Source organism: Oncorhynchus kisutch, unplaced genomic scaffold (assembly GCF_002021735.2).
Source record: "Oncorhynchus kisutch isolate 150728-3 unplaced genomic scaffold, Okis_V2 scaffold1296, whole genome shotgun sequence".
In the NCBI taxonomy this organism is placed as follows: Eukaryota; Metazoa; Chordata; class Actinopteri; order Salmoniformes; family Salmonidae; genus Oncorhynchus; species Oncorhynchus kisutch.
This window is the reverse complement of record NW_022263241.1, coordinates 23753-42998: the sequence shown is the minus strand read 5'-3', so window position 1 is coordinate 42998 and position 19246 is coordinate 23753. Positions and strand designations below refer to the sequence as shown.

At 49.1% G+C, this 19246-nt stretch overlaps 1 protein-coding gene across 1 annotated transcript in view; it reads left to right on the top strand.

Moving 5' to 3' along the window:
* Positions 1–19246, top strand: part of LOC109878052 (transmembrane protein 39A-like) — a 37148-nt gene that overhangs the window by 15268 nt on the left and 2634 nt on the right. The window contains exons 7-8 of the mRNA XM_031818209.1: positions 12851–13073; positions 18318–18505. Of these exons, the coding sequence (XP_031674069.1) occupies positions 12851–13073; positions 18318–18505 (411 nt within the window). The remainder of the gene's footprint in view (positions 1–12850; positions 13074–18317; positions 18506–19246) is intronic.

Sequence of the window (19246 nt, the reverse complement as noted above, 5' to 3'; positions counted from 1 at the left end):
AGCGAGGGATTATTCTCCATCCACTGTGGTTGTCTGACACATGCTATTGGGTTCACAGCCAGGGATTATTCTCCATCCACTGTGGCTGTCTGACACATGCTATTGGGTTCACAGCCAGGGATTATTCTCCATCCACTGTGGCTGTCTGACACATGCTATTGGGTTCACAGCCAGGGATTATTCTCCATCCACTGTGGTTGTCTGACACATGCTATTGGGTTCACAGCCAGGGATTATTCTCCATCCACTGTGGTTGTCTGACACATGCTATTGGGTTCACAGCCAGGGATTATTCTCCATCCACTGTGGTTGTCTGACACATGCTATTGGGTTCACAGCCAGGGATTATTCTCCATCCACTGTGGTTGTCTGACACATGCTATTGGGTTCACAGCCAGGGATTATTCTCCATCCACTGTGGTTGTCTGACACATGCTATTGGGTTCACAGCCAGGGATTATTCTCCATCCACTGTGGCTGTCTGACACATGCTATTGGGTTCACAGCCAGGGATTATTCTCCAGCCACTGTGGCTGTCTGACACATGCTATTGGGTTCACAGCCAGGGATTATTCTCCATCCGCTGTGGCTGTCTGACACATGCTATTGGGTTCACAGCCAGGGATTATTCTCCATCCACTGTGGCTGTCTGACACATGCTATTGGGTTCACAGCGAGGGATTATTCTCCATCCACTGTGGCTGTCTGACACATGCTATTGGGTTCACAGCCAGGGATTCTTCTCCATCCACTGTGGCTGTCTGACACATGCTATTGGGTTCACAGCGAGGGATTATTCTCCATCCACTGTGGTTGTCTGACACATGCTATTGGGTTCACAGCGAGGGATTATTCTCCATCCACTGTGGTTGTCTGACACATGCTATTGGGTTCACAGCGAGGGATTATTCTCCATCCACTGTGGTTGTCTGACACATGCTATTGGGTTCACAGCGAGGGATTATTCTCCATCCACTGTGGTTGTCTGACACATGCTATTGGGTTCACAGCCAGGGATTATTCTCCAGCCACTGTGGCTGTCTGACACATGCTATTGGGTTCACAGCCAGGGATTATTCTCCATCCACTGTGGTTGTCTGACACATGCTATTGGGTTCACAGCCAGGGATTATTCTCCAGCCACTGTGGCTGTCTGACACATGCTATTGGGTTCACAGCCAGGGATTATTCTCCATCCACTGTGGTTGTCTGACACATGCTATTGGGTTCACAGCCAGGGATTCTTCTCCATCCACTGTGGTTGTCTGACACATGCTATTGGGTTCACAGCCAGGGATTCTTCTCCATCCACTGTGGTTGTCTGACACATGCTATTGGGTTCACAGCCAGGGATTATTCTCCATCCACTGTGGTTGTCTGACACATGCTATTGGGTTCACAGCCAGGGATTATTCTCCATCCACTGTGGTTGTCTGACACATGCTATTGGGTTCACAGCCAGGGATTATTCTCCATCCACTGTGGCTGTCTGACACATGCTATTGGGTTCACAGCCAGGGATTATTCTCCATCCACTGTGGCTGTCTGACACATGCTATTGGGTTCACAGCGAGGGATTATTCTCCATCCGCTGTGGTTGTCTGACACATGCTATTGGGTTCACAGCGAGGAATTATTCTCCATCCACTGTGGTTGTCTGACACATGCTATTGGGTTCACAGCCAGGGATTATTCTCCATCCACTGTGGTTGTCTGACACATGCTATTGGGTTCACAGCCAGGGATTATTCTCCATCCACTGTGGCTGTCTGACACATGCTATTGGGTTCACAGCCAGGGATTATTCTCCATCCACTGTGGTTGTCTGACACATGCTATTGGGTTCACAGCGAGGGATTATTCTCCATCCACTGTGGCTGTCTGACACATGCTATTGGGTTCACAGCCAGGGATTATTCTCCATCCACTGTGGTTGTCTGACACATGCTATTGGGTTCACAGCGAGGGATTATTCTCCATCCACTGTGGTTGTCTGACACATGCTATTGGGTTCACAGCCAGGGATTATTCTCCATCCACTGTGGTTGTCTGACACATGCTATTGGGTTCACAGCCAGGGATTATTCTCCATCCACTGTGGTTGTCTGACACATGCTATTGGGTTCACAGCGAGGGATTATTCTCCATCCACTGTGGTTGTCTGACACATGCTATTGGGTTCACAGCCAGGGATTATTCTCCATCCACTGTGGTTGTCTGACACATGCTATTGGGTTCACAGTGAGGGATTATTCTCCATCCACTGTGGTTGTCTGACACATGCTATTGGGTTCACAGCCAGGGATTATTCTCCATCCACTGTGGTTGTCTGACACATGCTATTGGGTTCACAGCCAGGGATTATTCTCCATCCACTGTGGTTGTCTGCCACATGCTATTGGGTTCACAGCCAGGGATTATTCTCCATCCACTGTGGCTGTCTGACACATGCTATTGGGTTCACAGCCAGGGATTATTCTCCATCCACTGTGGCTGTCTGACACATGCTATTGGGTTCACAGCCAGGGATTATTCTCCATCCACTGTGGCTGTCTGACACATGCTATTGGGTTCACAGCCAGGGATTATTCTCCATCCACTGTGGCTGTCTGACACATGCTATTGGGTTCACAGCCAGGGATTATTCTCCATCCACTGTGGCTGTCTGACACATGCTATTGGGTTCACAGCGAGGGATTATTCTCCATCCACTGTGGCTGTCTGACACATGCTATTGGGTTCACAGCCAGGGATTATTCTCCATCCACTGTGGCTGTCTGACACATGCTATTGGGTTCACAGCGAGGGATTATTCTCCATCCACTGTGGCTGTCTGACACATGCTATTGGGTTCACAGCCAGGGATTATGCTCCATCCACTGTGGCTGTCTGACACATGCTATTGGGTTCACAGCGAGGGATTATTCTCCATCCACTGTGGCTGTCTGACACATGCTATTGGGTTCACAGCCAGGGATTATTCTCCATCCACTGTGGTTGTCTGACACATGCTATTGGGTTCACAGCGAGGGATTATTCTCCATCCACTGTGGTTGTCTGACTGATGCTATTGGGTTCACAGCGAGGGATTATTCTCCATCCACTGTGGTTGTCTGACACATGCTATTGGGTTCACAGCGAGGGATTATTCTCCATCCACTGTGGCTGTCTGACACATGCTATTGGGTTCACAGCCAGGGATTATTCTCCATCCACTGTGGTTGTCTGACACATGCTATTGGGTTCACAGCCAGGGATTATTCTCCATCCACTGTGGTTGTCTAACACATGCTATTGGGTTCACAGCCAGGGATTATTCTCCATCCACTGTGGTTGTCTGACACATGCTATTGGGTTCACAGCGAGGGATTATTCTCCATCCACTGTGGTTGTCTGACACATGCTATTGGGTTCACAGCCAGGGATTATTCTCCATCCACTGTGGTTGTCTGACACATGCTATTGGGTTCACAGCGAGGGATTATTCTCCATCCACTGTGGTTGTCTGACACATGCTATTGGGTTCACAGCCAGGGATTATTCTCCATCCACTGTGGTTGTCTGACACATGCTATTGGGTTCACAGCCAGGGATTATTCTCCATCCACTGTGGTTGTCTGACACATGCTATTGGGTTCACAGCGAGGGATTATTCTCCATCCACTGTGGTTGTCTGACACATGCTATTGGGTTCACAGTGAGGGATTATTCTCCATCCACTGTGGTTGTCTGACACATGCTATTGGGTTCACAGCGAGGGATTATTCTCCATCCACTGTGGTTGTCTGACACATGCTATTGGGTTCACAGCCAGGGATTATTCTCCATCCACTGTGGTTGTCTGACACATGCTATTGGGTTCACAGCCAGGGATTATTCTCCATCCACTGTGGTTGTCTGACACATGCTATTGGGTTCACAGCCAGGGATTATTCTCCATCCACTGTGGTTGTCTGACACATGCTATTGGGTTCACAGCGAGGGATTATTCTCCATCCACTGTGGTTGTCTGACACATGCTATTGGGTTCACAGCGAGGGATTCTTCTCCATCCACTGTGGCTGTCTGACACATGCTATTGGGTTCACAGCGAGGGATTCTTCTCCATCCACTGTGGTTGTCTGACACATGCACATATCACAGTGCCATCCGTTTTGTCACTAAAGCACCTTATACTACCCACCACTGCGACTTGTATGCTCTAGTCGGCTGGCCCTCGCTACATATTCGTCGCCAGACCCACTGGCTCCAGGTCATCTACAAGTCTATGCTAGGTAAAGCTCCGCCTTATCTCAGCTCACTGGTCACGATGGCAACACCCATCCGTAGCACGCGCTCCAGCAGGTGTATCTCACTGATCATCCCTAAAGCCAACACCTCATTTGGCCGCCTTTCGTTCCAGTACTCTGCTGCCTGTGACTGGAACGAATTGCAAAAATCGCTGAAGTTGGAGACTTTCATCTCCCTCACCAACTTCAAACATCAGCTATCTGAGCAGCTAACCGATCGCTGCAGCTGTACATAGTCTATTGGTAAATAGCCCACCCTTTTCACCTACCTCATCCCCGTACTGTTTTTATTTATTTACTTTTCTGCTCTTCTGCACACCAATATCTCTACCTGTACATGACCATCTGATCTTTTATCACTCCAGTGTTAATCTGCAAAATTGTAATTATTTGCCTACCTCCTCATGCCTTTTGCACACATTGTATATAGACCCCCCCTTCGTTTTCTACTGTGTTATTGACTTGTTAATTGTTTACTCCATGTGTAACTCTTTGTTGTATGCTCACACTGCTATGCTTTATCTTGGCCAGGTCGCAGTTGCAAATGAGAACTTGTTCTCAACTAGCCTACCTGGTTAAATAAAGGTGAAATAAAAATGCTATTGGGTTCACAGCGAGGGATTATTCTCCATCCACTGTGGTTGTCTGACACATGCTATTGGGTTCACAGCGAGGGATTATTCTCCATCCACTGTGGTTGTCTGACACATGCTATTGGGTTCACAGCGAGGGATTATTCTCCATCCACTGTGGTTGTCTGACACATGCTATTGGGTTCACAGCGAGGGATTATTCTCCATCCACTGTGGTTGTCTGACACATGCTATTGGGTTCACAGCGAGGGATTATTCTCCATCCACTGTGGTTGTCTGACACATGCTATTGGGTTCACAGCCAGGGATTATTCTCCATCCACTGTGGTTGTCTGACACATGCTATTGGGTTCACAGTCAGGGATTATTCTCCATCCACTGTGGTTGTCTGACACATGCTATTGGGTTCACAGCCAGGGATTATTCTCCAATCACTGTGGTTGTCTGACACATGCTATTGGGTTCACAGCCAGGGATTATTCTCCATCCACTGTGGTTGTCTGACACATGCTATTGGGTTCACAGCGAAGGATTATTCTCCATCCACTGTGGCTGTCTGACACATGCTATTGGGTTCACAGCGAGGGATTATTCTCCATCCACTGTGGTTGTCTGACACATGCTATTGGGTTCACAGCGAGGAATTATTCTCCATCCACTGTGGCTGTCTGACACATGCTATTGGGTTCACAGCGAGGGATTATTCTCCATCCACTGTGGTTGTCTGACACATGCTATTGGGTTCACAGCGAGGGATTATTCTCCATCCACTGTGGTTGTCTGACACATGCTATTGGGTTCACAGCGAGGGATTATTCTCCATCCACTGTGGTTGTCTGACACATGCTATTGGGTTCACAGCGAGGGATTATTCTCCATCCACTGTGGTTGTCTGACACATGCTATTGGGTTCACAGCCAGGGATTATTCTCCATCCACTGTGGTTGTCTGACACATGCTATTGGGTTCACAGCGAGGGATTATTCTCCATCCACTGTGGTTGTCTGACACATGCTATTGGGTTCACAGCCAGGGATTATTCTCCATCCACTGTGGTTGTCTGACTGATGCTATTGGGTTCACAGCCAGGGATTATTCTCCATCCACTGTGGTTGTCTGACACATGCTATTGGGTTCACAGCGAGGGATTATTCTCCATCCACTGTGGCTGTCTGACACATGCTATTGGGTTCACAGCCAGGGATTATTCTCCATCCACTGTGGTTGTCTGACTGATGCTATTGGGTTCACAGCGAGGGATTATTCTCCATCCACTGTGGTTGTCTGACACATGCTATTGGGTTCACAGCCAGGGATTATTCTCCATCCACTGTGGTTGTCTGACACATGCTATTGGGTTCACAGCCAGGGATTATTCTCCATCCACTGTGGCTGTCTGACACATGCTATTGGGTTCACAGCCAGGGATTATTCTCCATCCACTGTGGTTGTCTGACACATGCTATTGGGTTCACAGCGAGGAATTATTCTCCATCCACTGTGGTTGTCTGACACATGCTATTGGGTTCACAGCGAGGGATTATTCTCCAGCCACTGTGGTTGTCTGACACATGCTATTGGTTTCACAGCGAGGGATTATTCTCCAGCCACTGTGGTTGTCTGACACATGCTATTGGGTTCACAGCGAGGGATTATTCTCCAGCCACTGTGGTTGTCTGACACATGCTATTGGTTTCACAGCGAGGGATTATTCTCCAGCCACTGTGGTTGTCTGACACATGCTATTGGGTTCACAGCGAGGGATTATTCTCCATCCACTGTGGCTGTCTGACACATGCTATTGGGTTCACAGCGAGGGATTATTCTCCATCATTGGGGATGTTGCCAATTATTTTAATGATTACTTAATGGCAAACTTAGGGAGGAAATGCCAACAACGAACAGTGATCCATCGTACTCATACATAAAAAAACTAATAATGAAACAATGTTTATCTAAGTTATATTTTTGTGATGTTTGTCCGGGAGAGGTGGAATAATTGTTATTGATCAATAATGACAAACCTCCTGGCATTGACAACTTAGATGGAAAGCTACATAGGAGTGGCCCCGAGGAAAGTCTTTGTTTTCAGGCCTGGAGGGAAGCCAAAGTCATTCCACTACCCAAGAGTGGTAAAGCGGCTTTTACTGGTTCTAACAGCAGACCAATCAGCTGCCTGCCAGCTCTTAGCAAACTGTTGGGGGAATTGTTTTTGGCCAAATACAATGCTGTTTCTCTGTAAACAAATTAACAACAGACTTCCAGCATGCTTATAGAGAAGGGCACTCAATATGTACTGCACTGACACAAATGACTGACTGGTTGAAAGAAATTGATATTAAGAAGTTTGTGGGAGCTGTACTGTTAGATTTTAGTGCAGCCTTTGATATTATTGACCATAAGCTTTTGTTGAGAACTTGTGTGTTGTGGCTTTTCAACCTCTGTCATATCGTGGATTCAGAGCCATCTATCTAATAGAGCTCAAAGGGTTTTCTTTAAAGGAAGCTTCTCTAATGTCAAACATGTAAATTGTGGTGTACCACAGGGCAGCTCTCTAGGCCCTCTACTCTTTTCTATTTCTACCAATGACCTGCCACTGGCATTAAACAAAGCATGTGTGTCTATGTATGCTGATGATTCAATCGTATACACATCAGAAACCATAGCTAATGAAGTCACTGAAACCCTTAACAAAGAGTTGCAGTCTGTTTTGGAATGGGTGGCCAGTAATAAACTGGTCCTGAACATCTCTAAAACTAAGAGCATTGTATTTGGTATAAATCATTCCCTACGTTCTAGACCTCAGCTGAATCTGTTAATGAATGGTGTGACTGTTGAACAAGTTGAGACTAAATGACTTGGTGTTACCTTAGATTGTAAACTGTCATGGTCAAAACATATAGATTCAATGGTTGTAAAGATGGAGAGAGGTCTAGCCGTAATAAAGAGATGCTCTGCTTTTTTGACACCACACTCCACAAAGCAAGTTCTGCAGGTTCTAGTTTGATCTTATCTCGATTGTTGTCCAGTCATGTGGTCAAGTGCTACAAAGAAAAACCTAGTTAACCTGCAGCTGGCCCAGAACAGAGCAGAACGTCTTGCTCTTCATTGTAATCAGAGGGATAATATTAAAACTATGCATGCCAGTCTCTCTTGGCTAAGAGCTGAGGAAAGACTGACTGCTAGGGCTAGGCGGTATACCGTATTTGACTATATACCAGTATTGATGCACGGACCGGTTTGGGTTTTTACTTTACCTTCTATAACGGTATTGAATGTTTGGTTTGTTAAATGGGATACGCCGTGTGACACGCTCTTACCCCACCAGACATGCCACCAGGGGTCTTTTCACAGTCTCCAGGTCCAGAACATATTCAAGGAAACGTACAGTATTATACAGAGCCATGAGTGTATGGAACTCCCATCAATTTTTTAAAACATTTTTTTAATTGAACCAGGTAGGCCAGTTGAGAACAAGTTCTCATTTGCAACTGCGACATGGCCAAGATAAAGCAAATCAGTGCGACACAAACAACAACAGAGTTACACATGGAATAAATAAACATGCAGTCAATAACACAATAGAAAAGTCTATATACAGTGTGTGCAAATGAGGTAAGATAAGGGAGGTAAGGCAATAAATAGGCCATGGTGGCGAAGTAAATGACAAATTAGCAATTAAACACTGGAGTGACAGATGTGCAGAAGATGAATGTGCAAGTAGGGATACTGGGGTGCAAAGGAGAAGGAAAAGAAACAGTATGGGGATGAGGTAGTTGGATGGGCAATTTACAGATGGGCTATGTACAGGTGCAGTGACCTGTGAGCTGCTCTGACAGCTGGTGCTTAAAGTTTGAGAGGGAAATATGAGTCTCCAGATTCAGTGATTTTTTTTGCAATTCGAGAACTGGAAGGAAAGATGGCCAAAGGAGTAATTGGCTTTGGGGGTGACCAGTGAGATATACCTGCTGGAGCGTGTGCTACGGGTGTGTGCTGCTATGGTGACCAGCGAGCTGAGATCAGGCGGGGCTTTACCTAGCAAAGACTTATAGATGACCTGGAGCCAGTGGGTTTGGCGACGAATATGAAGCGAGGGCCAGCCGAGAGCATACAGGTCACAGTGGTGGGTGGTATATGGGGCTTTGGTGACAAAACGGATGGCACTGTGATAGACTGCATCCAATTTGCTGAGTAGAGTGTTGGAGGCTATTTTGTAAATGACATCGCCGAAGTCGAGGATCGGTAGGATAGTCAGTTTTACGAGGGTATGTTTTAACAGCACGAGCGAAGGAGGCTTTGTTGCACAATAGGAAGCCGATTCTAGATTTAATTTTGGATTGGAGATGCTTAATGTGAGTTTGGAAGGAGAGTTTACAATCTAACCAGACACCTAGGTTTTTGTAGTTGTCCACATATTCTAAGTCAGAACCATCCAGAGTAGTGATGCTGGACGGGCGATCGGTTGAAGAGCATACATTTAGTTTTACTTGCATTTAAGAGGCCACGGAAGAGAGTTGTATAGCTTTGAAGCTCATCCTGAGGTTAGTTAACACAGTGTCCAAAGAAGGGCCAGAGGTATACAGAATGGTGTCGTCTGCATAGAGGTGGATCGGAGAATCATCAGCAGCAAGAGCGAAAATCATTGATGTATACAGAGAAAAGAGTCAGCTCGAGAATTGAACCCTGTGGCACCCCCATAGACTGCCAGAGGTCTGGACAACAGGCCCTCTGATTTGACACACTGAACTCTGTCTGAGAAGTAGTTGGTGAACCAGGTGAGGCAGTCATTTGAGAAACTAAGGCTGTTGAGTCTGCCGATAAGAATGTGGTGATTGACCGAGTCGAAATCCTTGGCCAGGTCAATGAATTCAGCTGCACAGTATAGTCTCTTATCGATGGCGGTTATGATATCGTTTAGGACCTTGAGCGTGGCTGAGGTGCACCCATGACCAGCTCTGAAACCAGATTGCATAGCGGAGAAGGTACGGTGGGATTCGAAATGGTCGGTGATCTGTTTGTTAACTTGGCTTTTGAAGACCTTAGAAAGGCAGGGTAGGATAGATATAGGTCTGTAGCAGTTTGGGTCTAGAGTGTCCCCCCCTTTGAAGAGGGGGATGACCGCGGCAGCTTTCCAATCTTTGGGGATCTCAGACGATACAAACGAGATGTTGAACAGGCTGGTAGTAGGGGTTGCAACAATAGCGGCAGATAATTTTAGAAAGAGAGAGTCCAGATTGTCTAGTCCTGCTGATTTGTAGTGGTCCAGATTGTCTAGTCCTGCTGATTTGTAGTGGTCCAGATTGTCTAGCCCGGCTGATTTGTAGTGGTCCAGATTGTCTAGTCCTGCTGATTTGTAGGGGTCCAGATTGTCTAGTCCTGCTGATTTGTAGTGGTCCAGATTGTCGAGCCCGGCTGATTTGTAGTGGTCCAGATTGTCTAGTCCTGCTGATTTATAGTGGTCCAGATTGTCTAGTCCTGCTGATTTATAGTGGTCCAGATTGTCTAGTCCTGCTGATTTGTAGTGGTCCAGATTGTCTAGCCCGGCTGATTTATAGTGGTCCAGATTGTCTAGTCCTGCTGATTTGTAGGGGTCCAGATTGTCTAGCCCGGCTGATTTATAGTGGTCCAGATTGTCTAGTCCTGCTGATTTGTAGTGGTCCAGATTGTCTAGTCCTGCTGATTTGTAGTGGTCCAGATTGTCTAGTCCTGCTGATTTGTAGTGGTCCAGATTGTCTAGTCCTGCTGATTTGTAGTGGTCCAGATTGTCTAGTCCTGCTGATTTGTAGTGGTCCAGATTGTCTAGCCCGGCTGATTTGTAGTGGTCCAGATTGTCTAGCCCGGCTGATTTGTAGTGGTCCAGATTGTCTAGTCCTGCTGATTTGTAGTGGTCCAGATTGTCTAGTCCTGCTGATTTGTAGTGGTCCAGATTGTCTAGTCCTGCTGATTTGTAGTGGTCCAGATTGTCTAGTCCTGCTGATTTGTAGTGGTCCAGATTGTCTAGTCCTGCTGATTTGTAGTGGTCCAGATTGTCTAGCCCGGCTGATTTGTAGTGGTCCAGATTGTCTAGTCCTGCTGATTTGTAGTGGTCCAGATTGTCTAGTCCTGCTGATTTGTAGTGGTCCAGATTGTCTAGCCCGGCTGATTTGTCGGGGTCCAGATTGTCTAGTCCTGCTGATTTGTAGTGGTCCAGATTGTCTAGCCCGGCTGATTTATAGTGGTCCAGATTGTCTAGTCCTGCTGATTTGTAGTGGTCCAGATTGTCTAGCCCGGCTGATTTGTCGGGGTCCAGATTGTCTAGTCCTGCTGATTTGTAGTGGTCCAGATTGTCTAGCCCGGCTGATTTGTCGGGGTCCAGATTGTCTAGTCCTGCTGATTTGTAGTGGTCCAGATTGCCTCGCCCGGCTGATTTGTCGGGGTCCAGATTTTGCAGCTTTTTCAGAACATCGGCCATCTGTATTTGGGTGATGGAGAAATGGGGGGGGGGGGGGGGGGGCTGTTGACCGGGGTAGGGGTATCCAGGTGGAAAACATGGCCAGTCGGAGAAAAATGCTTTTTGAAATTCTCAAGTATTGTGGATTTATCTGTGGTGACGACAATGTTTCCTAGCCTCAGTGCAGTGGGCTGCACTCGTATAGAGCAAGTGAACAGCAAACCTGGTTTCAAAAAGCAAATAAAGGAACACCTCACGGCACACCGCCTCTCGGCACAACGCCTCTCGGCACACCGCCTCACGGCACAACGCCTCTCGGCACAACGCCTCTCGGCACACCGCCTCACGGCACAACGCCTCTCGGCACACCGCCTCTCGGCACAACGCCTCACGGCACAACGCCTCTCGGCACAACGCCTCTCGGCACACCGCCTCACGGCACAACGCCTCTCGGCACAACGCCTCACGGCACAACGCCTCACGGCACAACGCCTCACGGCACAACGCCTCTCGGCACAACGCCTCACGGCACAACGCCTCACGGCACAACGCCTCACGGCACAACGCCTCACGGCACACCGCCTCTCGGCACACCGCCTCTCGGCACACCGCCTCTCGGCACAACGCCTCTCGGCACAACGCCTCTCGGCACACCGCCTCACGGCACAACGCCTCTCGGCACAACGCCTCTCGGCACACCGCCTCACGGCACAATGCCCAACGCCTCACGGCACAACGCCTCACGGCACAACGCCTCACGGCACAACGCCTCACGGCACAACGCCTCTCGGCACAACGCCTCACGGCACAACGCCTCTCGGCACAACGCCTCACGGCACAACGCCTCTCGGCACAACGCCTCACGGCACAACGCCTCTCGGCACAACGCCTCTCGGCACAACGCCTCTCGGCACAACGCCTCACGGCACAACGCCTCTCCCCCATGTGACCTACTGGTGTGTGTCTGTACTGACGTGTATGTGGAACTGATAGATGCAGACACACGATATGTTGATGTTTTTAAATGTATCGTTATGTGTCGGACCCCAGGAAGACCAGCTGTCACCATTGGCAAATGGGGATCCTAATATATCAAATCATTTGCAACTGGGTTAATGATCGTCATCACTATCTTTCCTTTGTGGTACCTCAAACTGTCATGAGAACCATCTGAGAGCAACTTTCATGACTTGATTTTACTGGCTGAGTTTGTCTGGGTAGTGTCTTAACGTCATCCTAAAATTTACTCTGAGCTGGGAGGTTTGTCTTAAAACAGGTTTTAGCAGGATCCCTACGACCTTTTCTGAGATGCTTTGTGGGCCTAGGTCGTGACATTTATTAATAAGAGGGTTCATGCATAGATTTGTATTTTTACCCATAAGAGTAGGAGTAAAATGTCTATTCTCAGCACTTCCCACCAATTTTCTACTCTGAGATATTTTTGGATACGAGGCCCTGGTCTCCCCTGTCCTTGTAGTCTTATTCCATTATGAAAAAACGGATCCTAGATCATTCTTACTTCTCTCTTTTCCCTCCAGGCCTAAGGACTTCCTAGCGTTACTAAGGGAGAACCTGAGAGAGCAGTTTACCACTCCAGGCCACATCCCCCACCACACCTGTCCCCAGCCCCCGTCTCCAGAACTCATCCGCAGCGAGGTGGAGGAACTCCGGAGCGACTTCAACCGTCGCATCAAGGAAGTCCTCTTCAACTCCCTCTTCAGCGCTTACTACGTAGCCTTCCTCCCCCTCTGCTTCGTCAAGGTACAAACCCTAACCCTTACTACGTAGCCTTCCTCCCCCTCTGCTTCGTCACGGTACATACCCTAACCCTTACTACATAGCCTTCCTCCCCCTCTGCTTCAAGGTACAAACCCTAACCCTTACTACATAGCCTTCCTCCCCCTCTGCTTCGTCAAGGTACAAACCCTAACCCTTACTACGTAGCCTTCCTCTGCTTCGTCAAGGTACAAACCCTAACCCTTACTACATAGCCTTCCTCCCCCTCTGCTTCGTCAAGGTACAAACCCTAACCCTTACTACATAGCCTTCCTCCCCCTCTGCTTCGTCAAGGTACAAACCCTAACCCTTACTACGTAGCCTTCCTCCCCCTCTGCTTCGTCAAGGTACAAACCCTAACCCTTACTACGTAGCCTTCCTCTGCTTCGTCAAGGTACAAACCCTAACCCTTACTACGTAGCCTTCCTCTGCTTCGTCAAGGTACAAACCCTAACCCTTACTACATAGCCTCCCCCCCCCCTCTGCTTCGTCAAGGTACAAACCCTAACCCTTACTACATAGCCTTCCTCCCCCTCTGCTTCGTCAAGGTACAAACCCTAACCCTTACTACATAGCCTTCCTCCTCCTCTGCTTCGTCAAGGTACAAACCCTAACCATTACTACGTAGCCTTCCTCTGCTTCGTCAAGGTACAAACCCTAACCCTTACTACATAGCCTTCCTCCCCCTCTGCTTCAAGGTACAAACTCTAACCCTTACTACGTAGCCTTCCTCCCCTCTGCTTCGTCAAGGTACAAACCCTAACCCTTACTACGTAGCCTTCCTCCCCCTCTGCTTCGTCAAGGTACAAACCCTAACCCTTACTACATAGCCTTCCTCCCCCTCTGCTTCATCAAGGTACAAACCCTAACCCTTACTACATAGCCTTCCTCCCCCTCTGCTTCAAGGTACAAACCCTAACCCTTACTACGTAGCCTTCCTCCCCCTCTGCTTCGTCAAGGTACAAACCCTAACCCTTACTACGTAGCCTTCCTCTGCTTCGTCAAGGTACAAACCCTAACCCTTACTACATAGACTTCCTCCCCCTCTGCTTCGTCAAGGTACAAACCCTAACCCTTACTACGTAGCCTTCCTCTGCTTCGTCAAGGTACAAACCCTAACCCTTACTACGTAGCCTTCCTCTGCTTCGTCAAGGTACAAACCCTAACCATTACTACGTAGCCTTCCTCCCCCTCTGCTTCGTCAAGGTACAAACCCTAACCCTTACTACGTAGCCTTCCTCTGCTTCAAGGTACAAACCCTAACCCTTACTACGTAGCCTTCCTCCCCCTCTGCTTCAAGGTACAAACCCTAACCCTTACTACGTAGCCTTCCTCCCCCTCTGCTTCAAGGTACAAACCCTAACCCTTACTACGTAGCCTTCCTCCCCCTCTGCTTCAAGGTACAAACCCTAACCCTTACTACGTAGCCTTCCTCCCCCTCTGCTTCGTCAAGGTACAAACCCTAACCCTTACTACATAGCCTTCCTCCCCCTCTGCTTCAAGGTACAAACCCTAACCCTTACTACGTAGCCTGCCTCCCCCTCTGCTTCGTCAAGGTACAAACCCTAACCCTTACTACGTAGCCTTCCTCCCCCTCTGCTTCATCAAGGTACAAACCCTAACCCTTACTACGTAGCCTTCCTCTGCTTCGTCAAGGTACAAACCCTAACCCTTACTACGTAGCCTTCCTCCCCCTCTGCTTCGTCAAGGTACAAACCCTAACCCTTACTACGTAGCCTTCCTCTGCTTCGTCAAGGTACAAACCCTAACCCTTACTACGTAGCCTTCCTCTGCTTCGTCAAGGTACAAACCCTAACCCTTACTACCTAGCCCTCCTCCCCCTCCGCTTCGTCAAGGTACAAACCCTAACCCTTACTACGTAGCCTTCCTCCCCCTCTGCTTCATCAAGGTACAAACCCTAACCCTTACTACATAGCCTTCCTCCCCCTCTGCTTCGTCAAGGTACAAACCCTAACCCTTACTACGTAGCCTTCCTCTGCTTCGTCAAGGTACAAACCCTAACCCTTACTACGTAGCCTTCCTCTGCTTCATCAAGGTACAAACCCTAACCCTTACTACGTAGCCTTCCTCCCCCTCTGCTTCGTCAAGGTACAAACCCTAACCATTACTACGTAGCCTTCCTCCCCCTCTGCTTCGTCAAGGTACAAACCCTAACCCTTACTACGTAGCCTTCCTCTGCTTCAAGGTACAAACCCTAACCCTTACTACGTAGCCTTCCTCCCCCTCTGCTTCGTCAAGGTACAAACCCTAACCCTTACTACATAGCCTTCCTCCCCCTCTGCTTCAAGGTACAAACCCTAACCCTTACTACATAGCCTTCCTCCCCCTCTGCTTCAAGGTACAAACCCTAACCCTTACTACGTAGCCTTCCTCCCCCTCTGCTTCGTCAAGGTACAAACCATAACCCTTACTACATAGCCTTCCTCCCCCTCTGCTTCAAGGTACAAACCCTAACCCTTACTACGTAGCCTTCCTCTGCTTCGTCAAGGTACAAACCCTAACCCTTACTACGTAGCCTTACTCTGCTTCAAGGTACAAACCCTAACCCTTACTACGTAGCCTTCCTCCCCCTCTGCTTCAAGGTACAAACCCTAACCCTTACTACGTAGCCTTCCTCCCCCTCTGCTTCAAGGTACAAACCCTAACCCTTACTACGTAGCCTTCCTCCCCCTCTGCTTCAAGGTACAAACCCTAACCCTTACTACGTAGCCTTCCTCCCCCTCTGCTTCGTCAAGGTACAAACCCTAACCCTTACTACATAGCCTTCCTCCCCCTCTGCTTCAAGGTACAAACCCTAACCCTTACTACGTAGCCTGCCTCCCCCTCTGCTTCGTCAAGGTACAAACCCTAACCCTTACTACGTAGCCTTCCTCCCCCTCTGCTTCATCAAGGTACAAACCCTAACCCTTACTACGTAGCCTTCCTCTGCTTCGTCAAGGTACAAACCCTAACCCTTACTACGTAGCCTTCCTCCCCCTCTGCTTCGTCAAGGTACAAACCCTAACCCTTACTACGTAGCCTTCCTCTGCTTCGTCAAGGTACAAACCCTAACCCTTACTACGTAGCCTTCCTCTGCTTCGTCAAGGTACAAACCCTAACCCTTACTACCTAGCCTTCCTCCCCCTCCGCTTCGTCAAGGTACAAACCCTAACCCTTACTACGTAGCCTTCCTCCCCCTCTGCTTCATCAAGGTACAAACCCTAACCCTTACTACATAGCCTTCCTCCCCCTCTGCTTCGTCAAGGTACAAACCCTAACCCTTACTACGTAGCCTTCCTCTGCTTCGTCAAGGTACAAACCCTAACCCTTACTACGTAGCCTTCCTCTGCTTCATCAAGGTACAAACCCTAACCCTTACTACGTAGCCTTCCTCCCCCTCTGCTTCGTCAAGGTACAAACCCTAACCATTACTACGTAGCCTTCCTCCCCCTCTGCTTCGTCAAGGTACAAACCCTAACCCTTACTACGTAGCCTTCCTCTGCTTCAAGGTACAAACCCTAACCCTTACTACGTAGCCTTCCTCCCCCTCTGCTTCGTCAAGGTACAAACCCTAACCCTTACTACATAGCCTTCCTCCCCCTCTGCTTCAAGGTACAAACCCTAACCCTTACTACATAGCCTTCCTCCCCCTCTGCTTCAAGGTACAAACCCTAACCCTTACTACGTAGCCTTCCTCCCCCTCTGCTTCGTCAAGGTACAAACCATAACCCTTACTACATAGCCTTCCTCCCCCTCTGCTTCAAGGTACAAACCCTAACCCTTACTACGTAGCCTTCCTCTGCTTCGTCAAGGTACAAACCCTAACCCTTACTACGTAGCCTTACTCTGCTTCAAGGTACAAACCCTAACCCTTACTACGTAGCCTTCCTCCCCCTCTGCTTCAAGGTACAAACCCTAACCCTTACTACGTAGCCTTCCTCCCCCTCTGCTTCGTCAAGGTACAAACCCTAACCATTACTACGTAGCCTTCCTCCCCCTCTGCTTCGTCAAGGTACAAACCCTAACCCTTACTACGTAGCCTTCCTCTGCTTCAAGGTACAAACCCTAACCCTTACTACGTAGCCTTCCTCCCCCTCTGCTTCGTCAAGGTACAAACCCTAACCCTTACTACATAGCCTTCCTCCCCCTCTGCTTCAAGGTACAAACCCTAACCCTTACTACATAGCCTTCCTCCCCCTCTGCTTCAAGGTACAAACCCTAACCCTTACTACGTAGCCTTCCTCCCCCTCTGCTTCGTCAAGGTACAAACCATAACCCTTACTACATAGCCTTCCTCCCCCTCTGCTTCAAGGTACAAACCCTAACCCTTACTACGTAGCCTTCCTCTGCTTCGTCAAGGTACAAACCCTAACCCTTACTACGTAGCCTTACTCTGCTTCAAGGTACAAACCCTAACCCTTACTACGTAGCCTTCCTCCCCCTCTGCTTCAAGGTACAAACCCTAACCCTTACTACGTAGCCTTCCTCCCCCTCTGCTTCAAGGTACAAACCCTAACCCTTACTACGTAGCCTTCCTCTGCTTCAAGGTACAAACCCTAACCCTTACTACATAGCCTTCCTCCCCCTCTGCTTCGTCAAGGTACGTCACACTTCCTCTCTCTCTCCCTCTCCTTCCTCCACTCTTTCTGTCCCTCTAGCAGGTTGCTGCTTTCCTTCTCCTCTCCTCCCTGTTATCCAAGGAACTGTCAACCCTCCTGGTACTCATCTCCCCTCCCTGTTATCCAAGGAACTGTCAACCCTCCTGGTACTCATCTCCCCTCCCCGTTATCCAAGGAACTGTCAACCCTGCTGGTACTCATCTCCCCTCCCTGTTATCCAAGGAACTGTCAACCCTCCTGGTACTCGTCTCCCCTCCCTGTTATCCAAGGAACTGTCAACCGTCCTGGTACTCGTCTCCCCTCCCTGTTATCCAAGGAACTGTCAACCCTCCTGGTACTCGTCTCTCCTCCCCGTTATCCAAGGAACTGTCAACCCTCCTGGTACTCGTCTCTCCTCCCCGTTATCCAAGGAACTGTCAACCCTCCTGGTACTCGTCTCCCCTCCCCGTTATCCTAGGAACTGTCAACCCTCCTGGTACTCGTCTCTCCTCCCCTGAGTCTTTGTGTGTTCACAGTTTCCTCCTTCAGTCTCCAGGTATCCTAGGTGCTGTCTCCTGCGTTTGTGTTAAGGCCCCTGAACCCTAAAACGTGGTCTTCTCTCCCCCTCCAGAGTACCCAGTACTATGACATGCGCTGGTCCTGTGAGCACCTGATCATGGTGTGGATCAATGCGTTTGTGATGCTGATGAGCCAGCTGTTACCTCCCAGCTACTGTGACCTGCTGCACCGCTCTGCAGCCCACCTGGGGCGCTGGCAGAAGCTGGAGCACGGATTCTACAGCAACGCGCCACAGCACGTGTAGGTGGTCCCCACACACACACACACACTTCTACCGCACGCTTAGGTGGTCCCCACACACACACACTTCTACAGCAATGGCCTACAGCACGTGTAGGTGGTCCCCATACACACACACACTTCTACAGCAACGGCGTACAGCACGCTTAGGTGGTCCCCACACACACACACACACACACTTCTACAGCAACGGCCTACAGCACGCTTAGGTGGTCCACACACACACACACACACACACACACTTCTACAGCAACGGCCTACAGCACGCTTAGGTGGTCCACACACACACACAGTTCTACAGCAACGACCCACAGCACGCTTAGGTGGTGCCCACACACACACACACATACTTCTACAGCAACGGCCCAAAGCACGCTTAGGTGGTGCCCACACACACACACACACACACATACTTCTACAGCAATGGCCCACAGCACGTGTAGGTGGTCCACACACACACATACTTCTACAGCAACGGCCCACAGCACGCTTAGGTGGTGCCCACACACAAACACACACACACATCTACAACAACGCCCCGCAACACTTGTGTGTCAGTACGTAGCCCAACCTTTTCTCCTGGAGAGATAGACCTATGCAGGATTTTGTTCCAACACATCTGACTCTAATCAACGGTTCTTCAGGACTCTACCAGGAGTGTTAGAGCAGGGATGGAGTAAAGTCCTGCATAAGGAGGCTGTCTCCAGGAAGAGGGTTAGCCACCCTGCTGTCCACCAGACT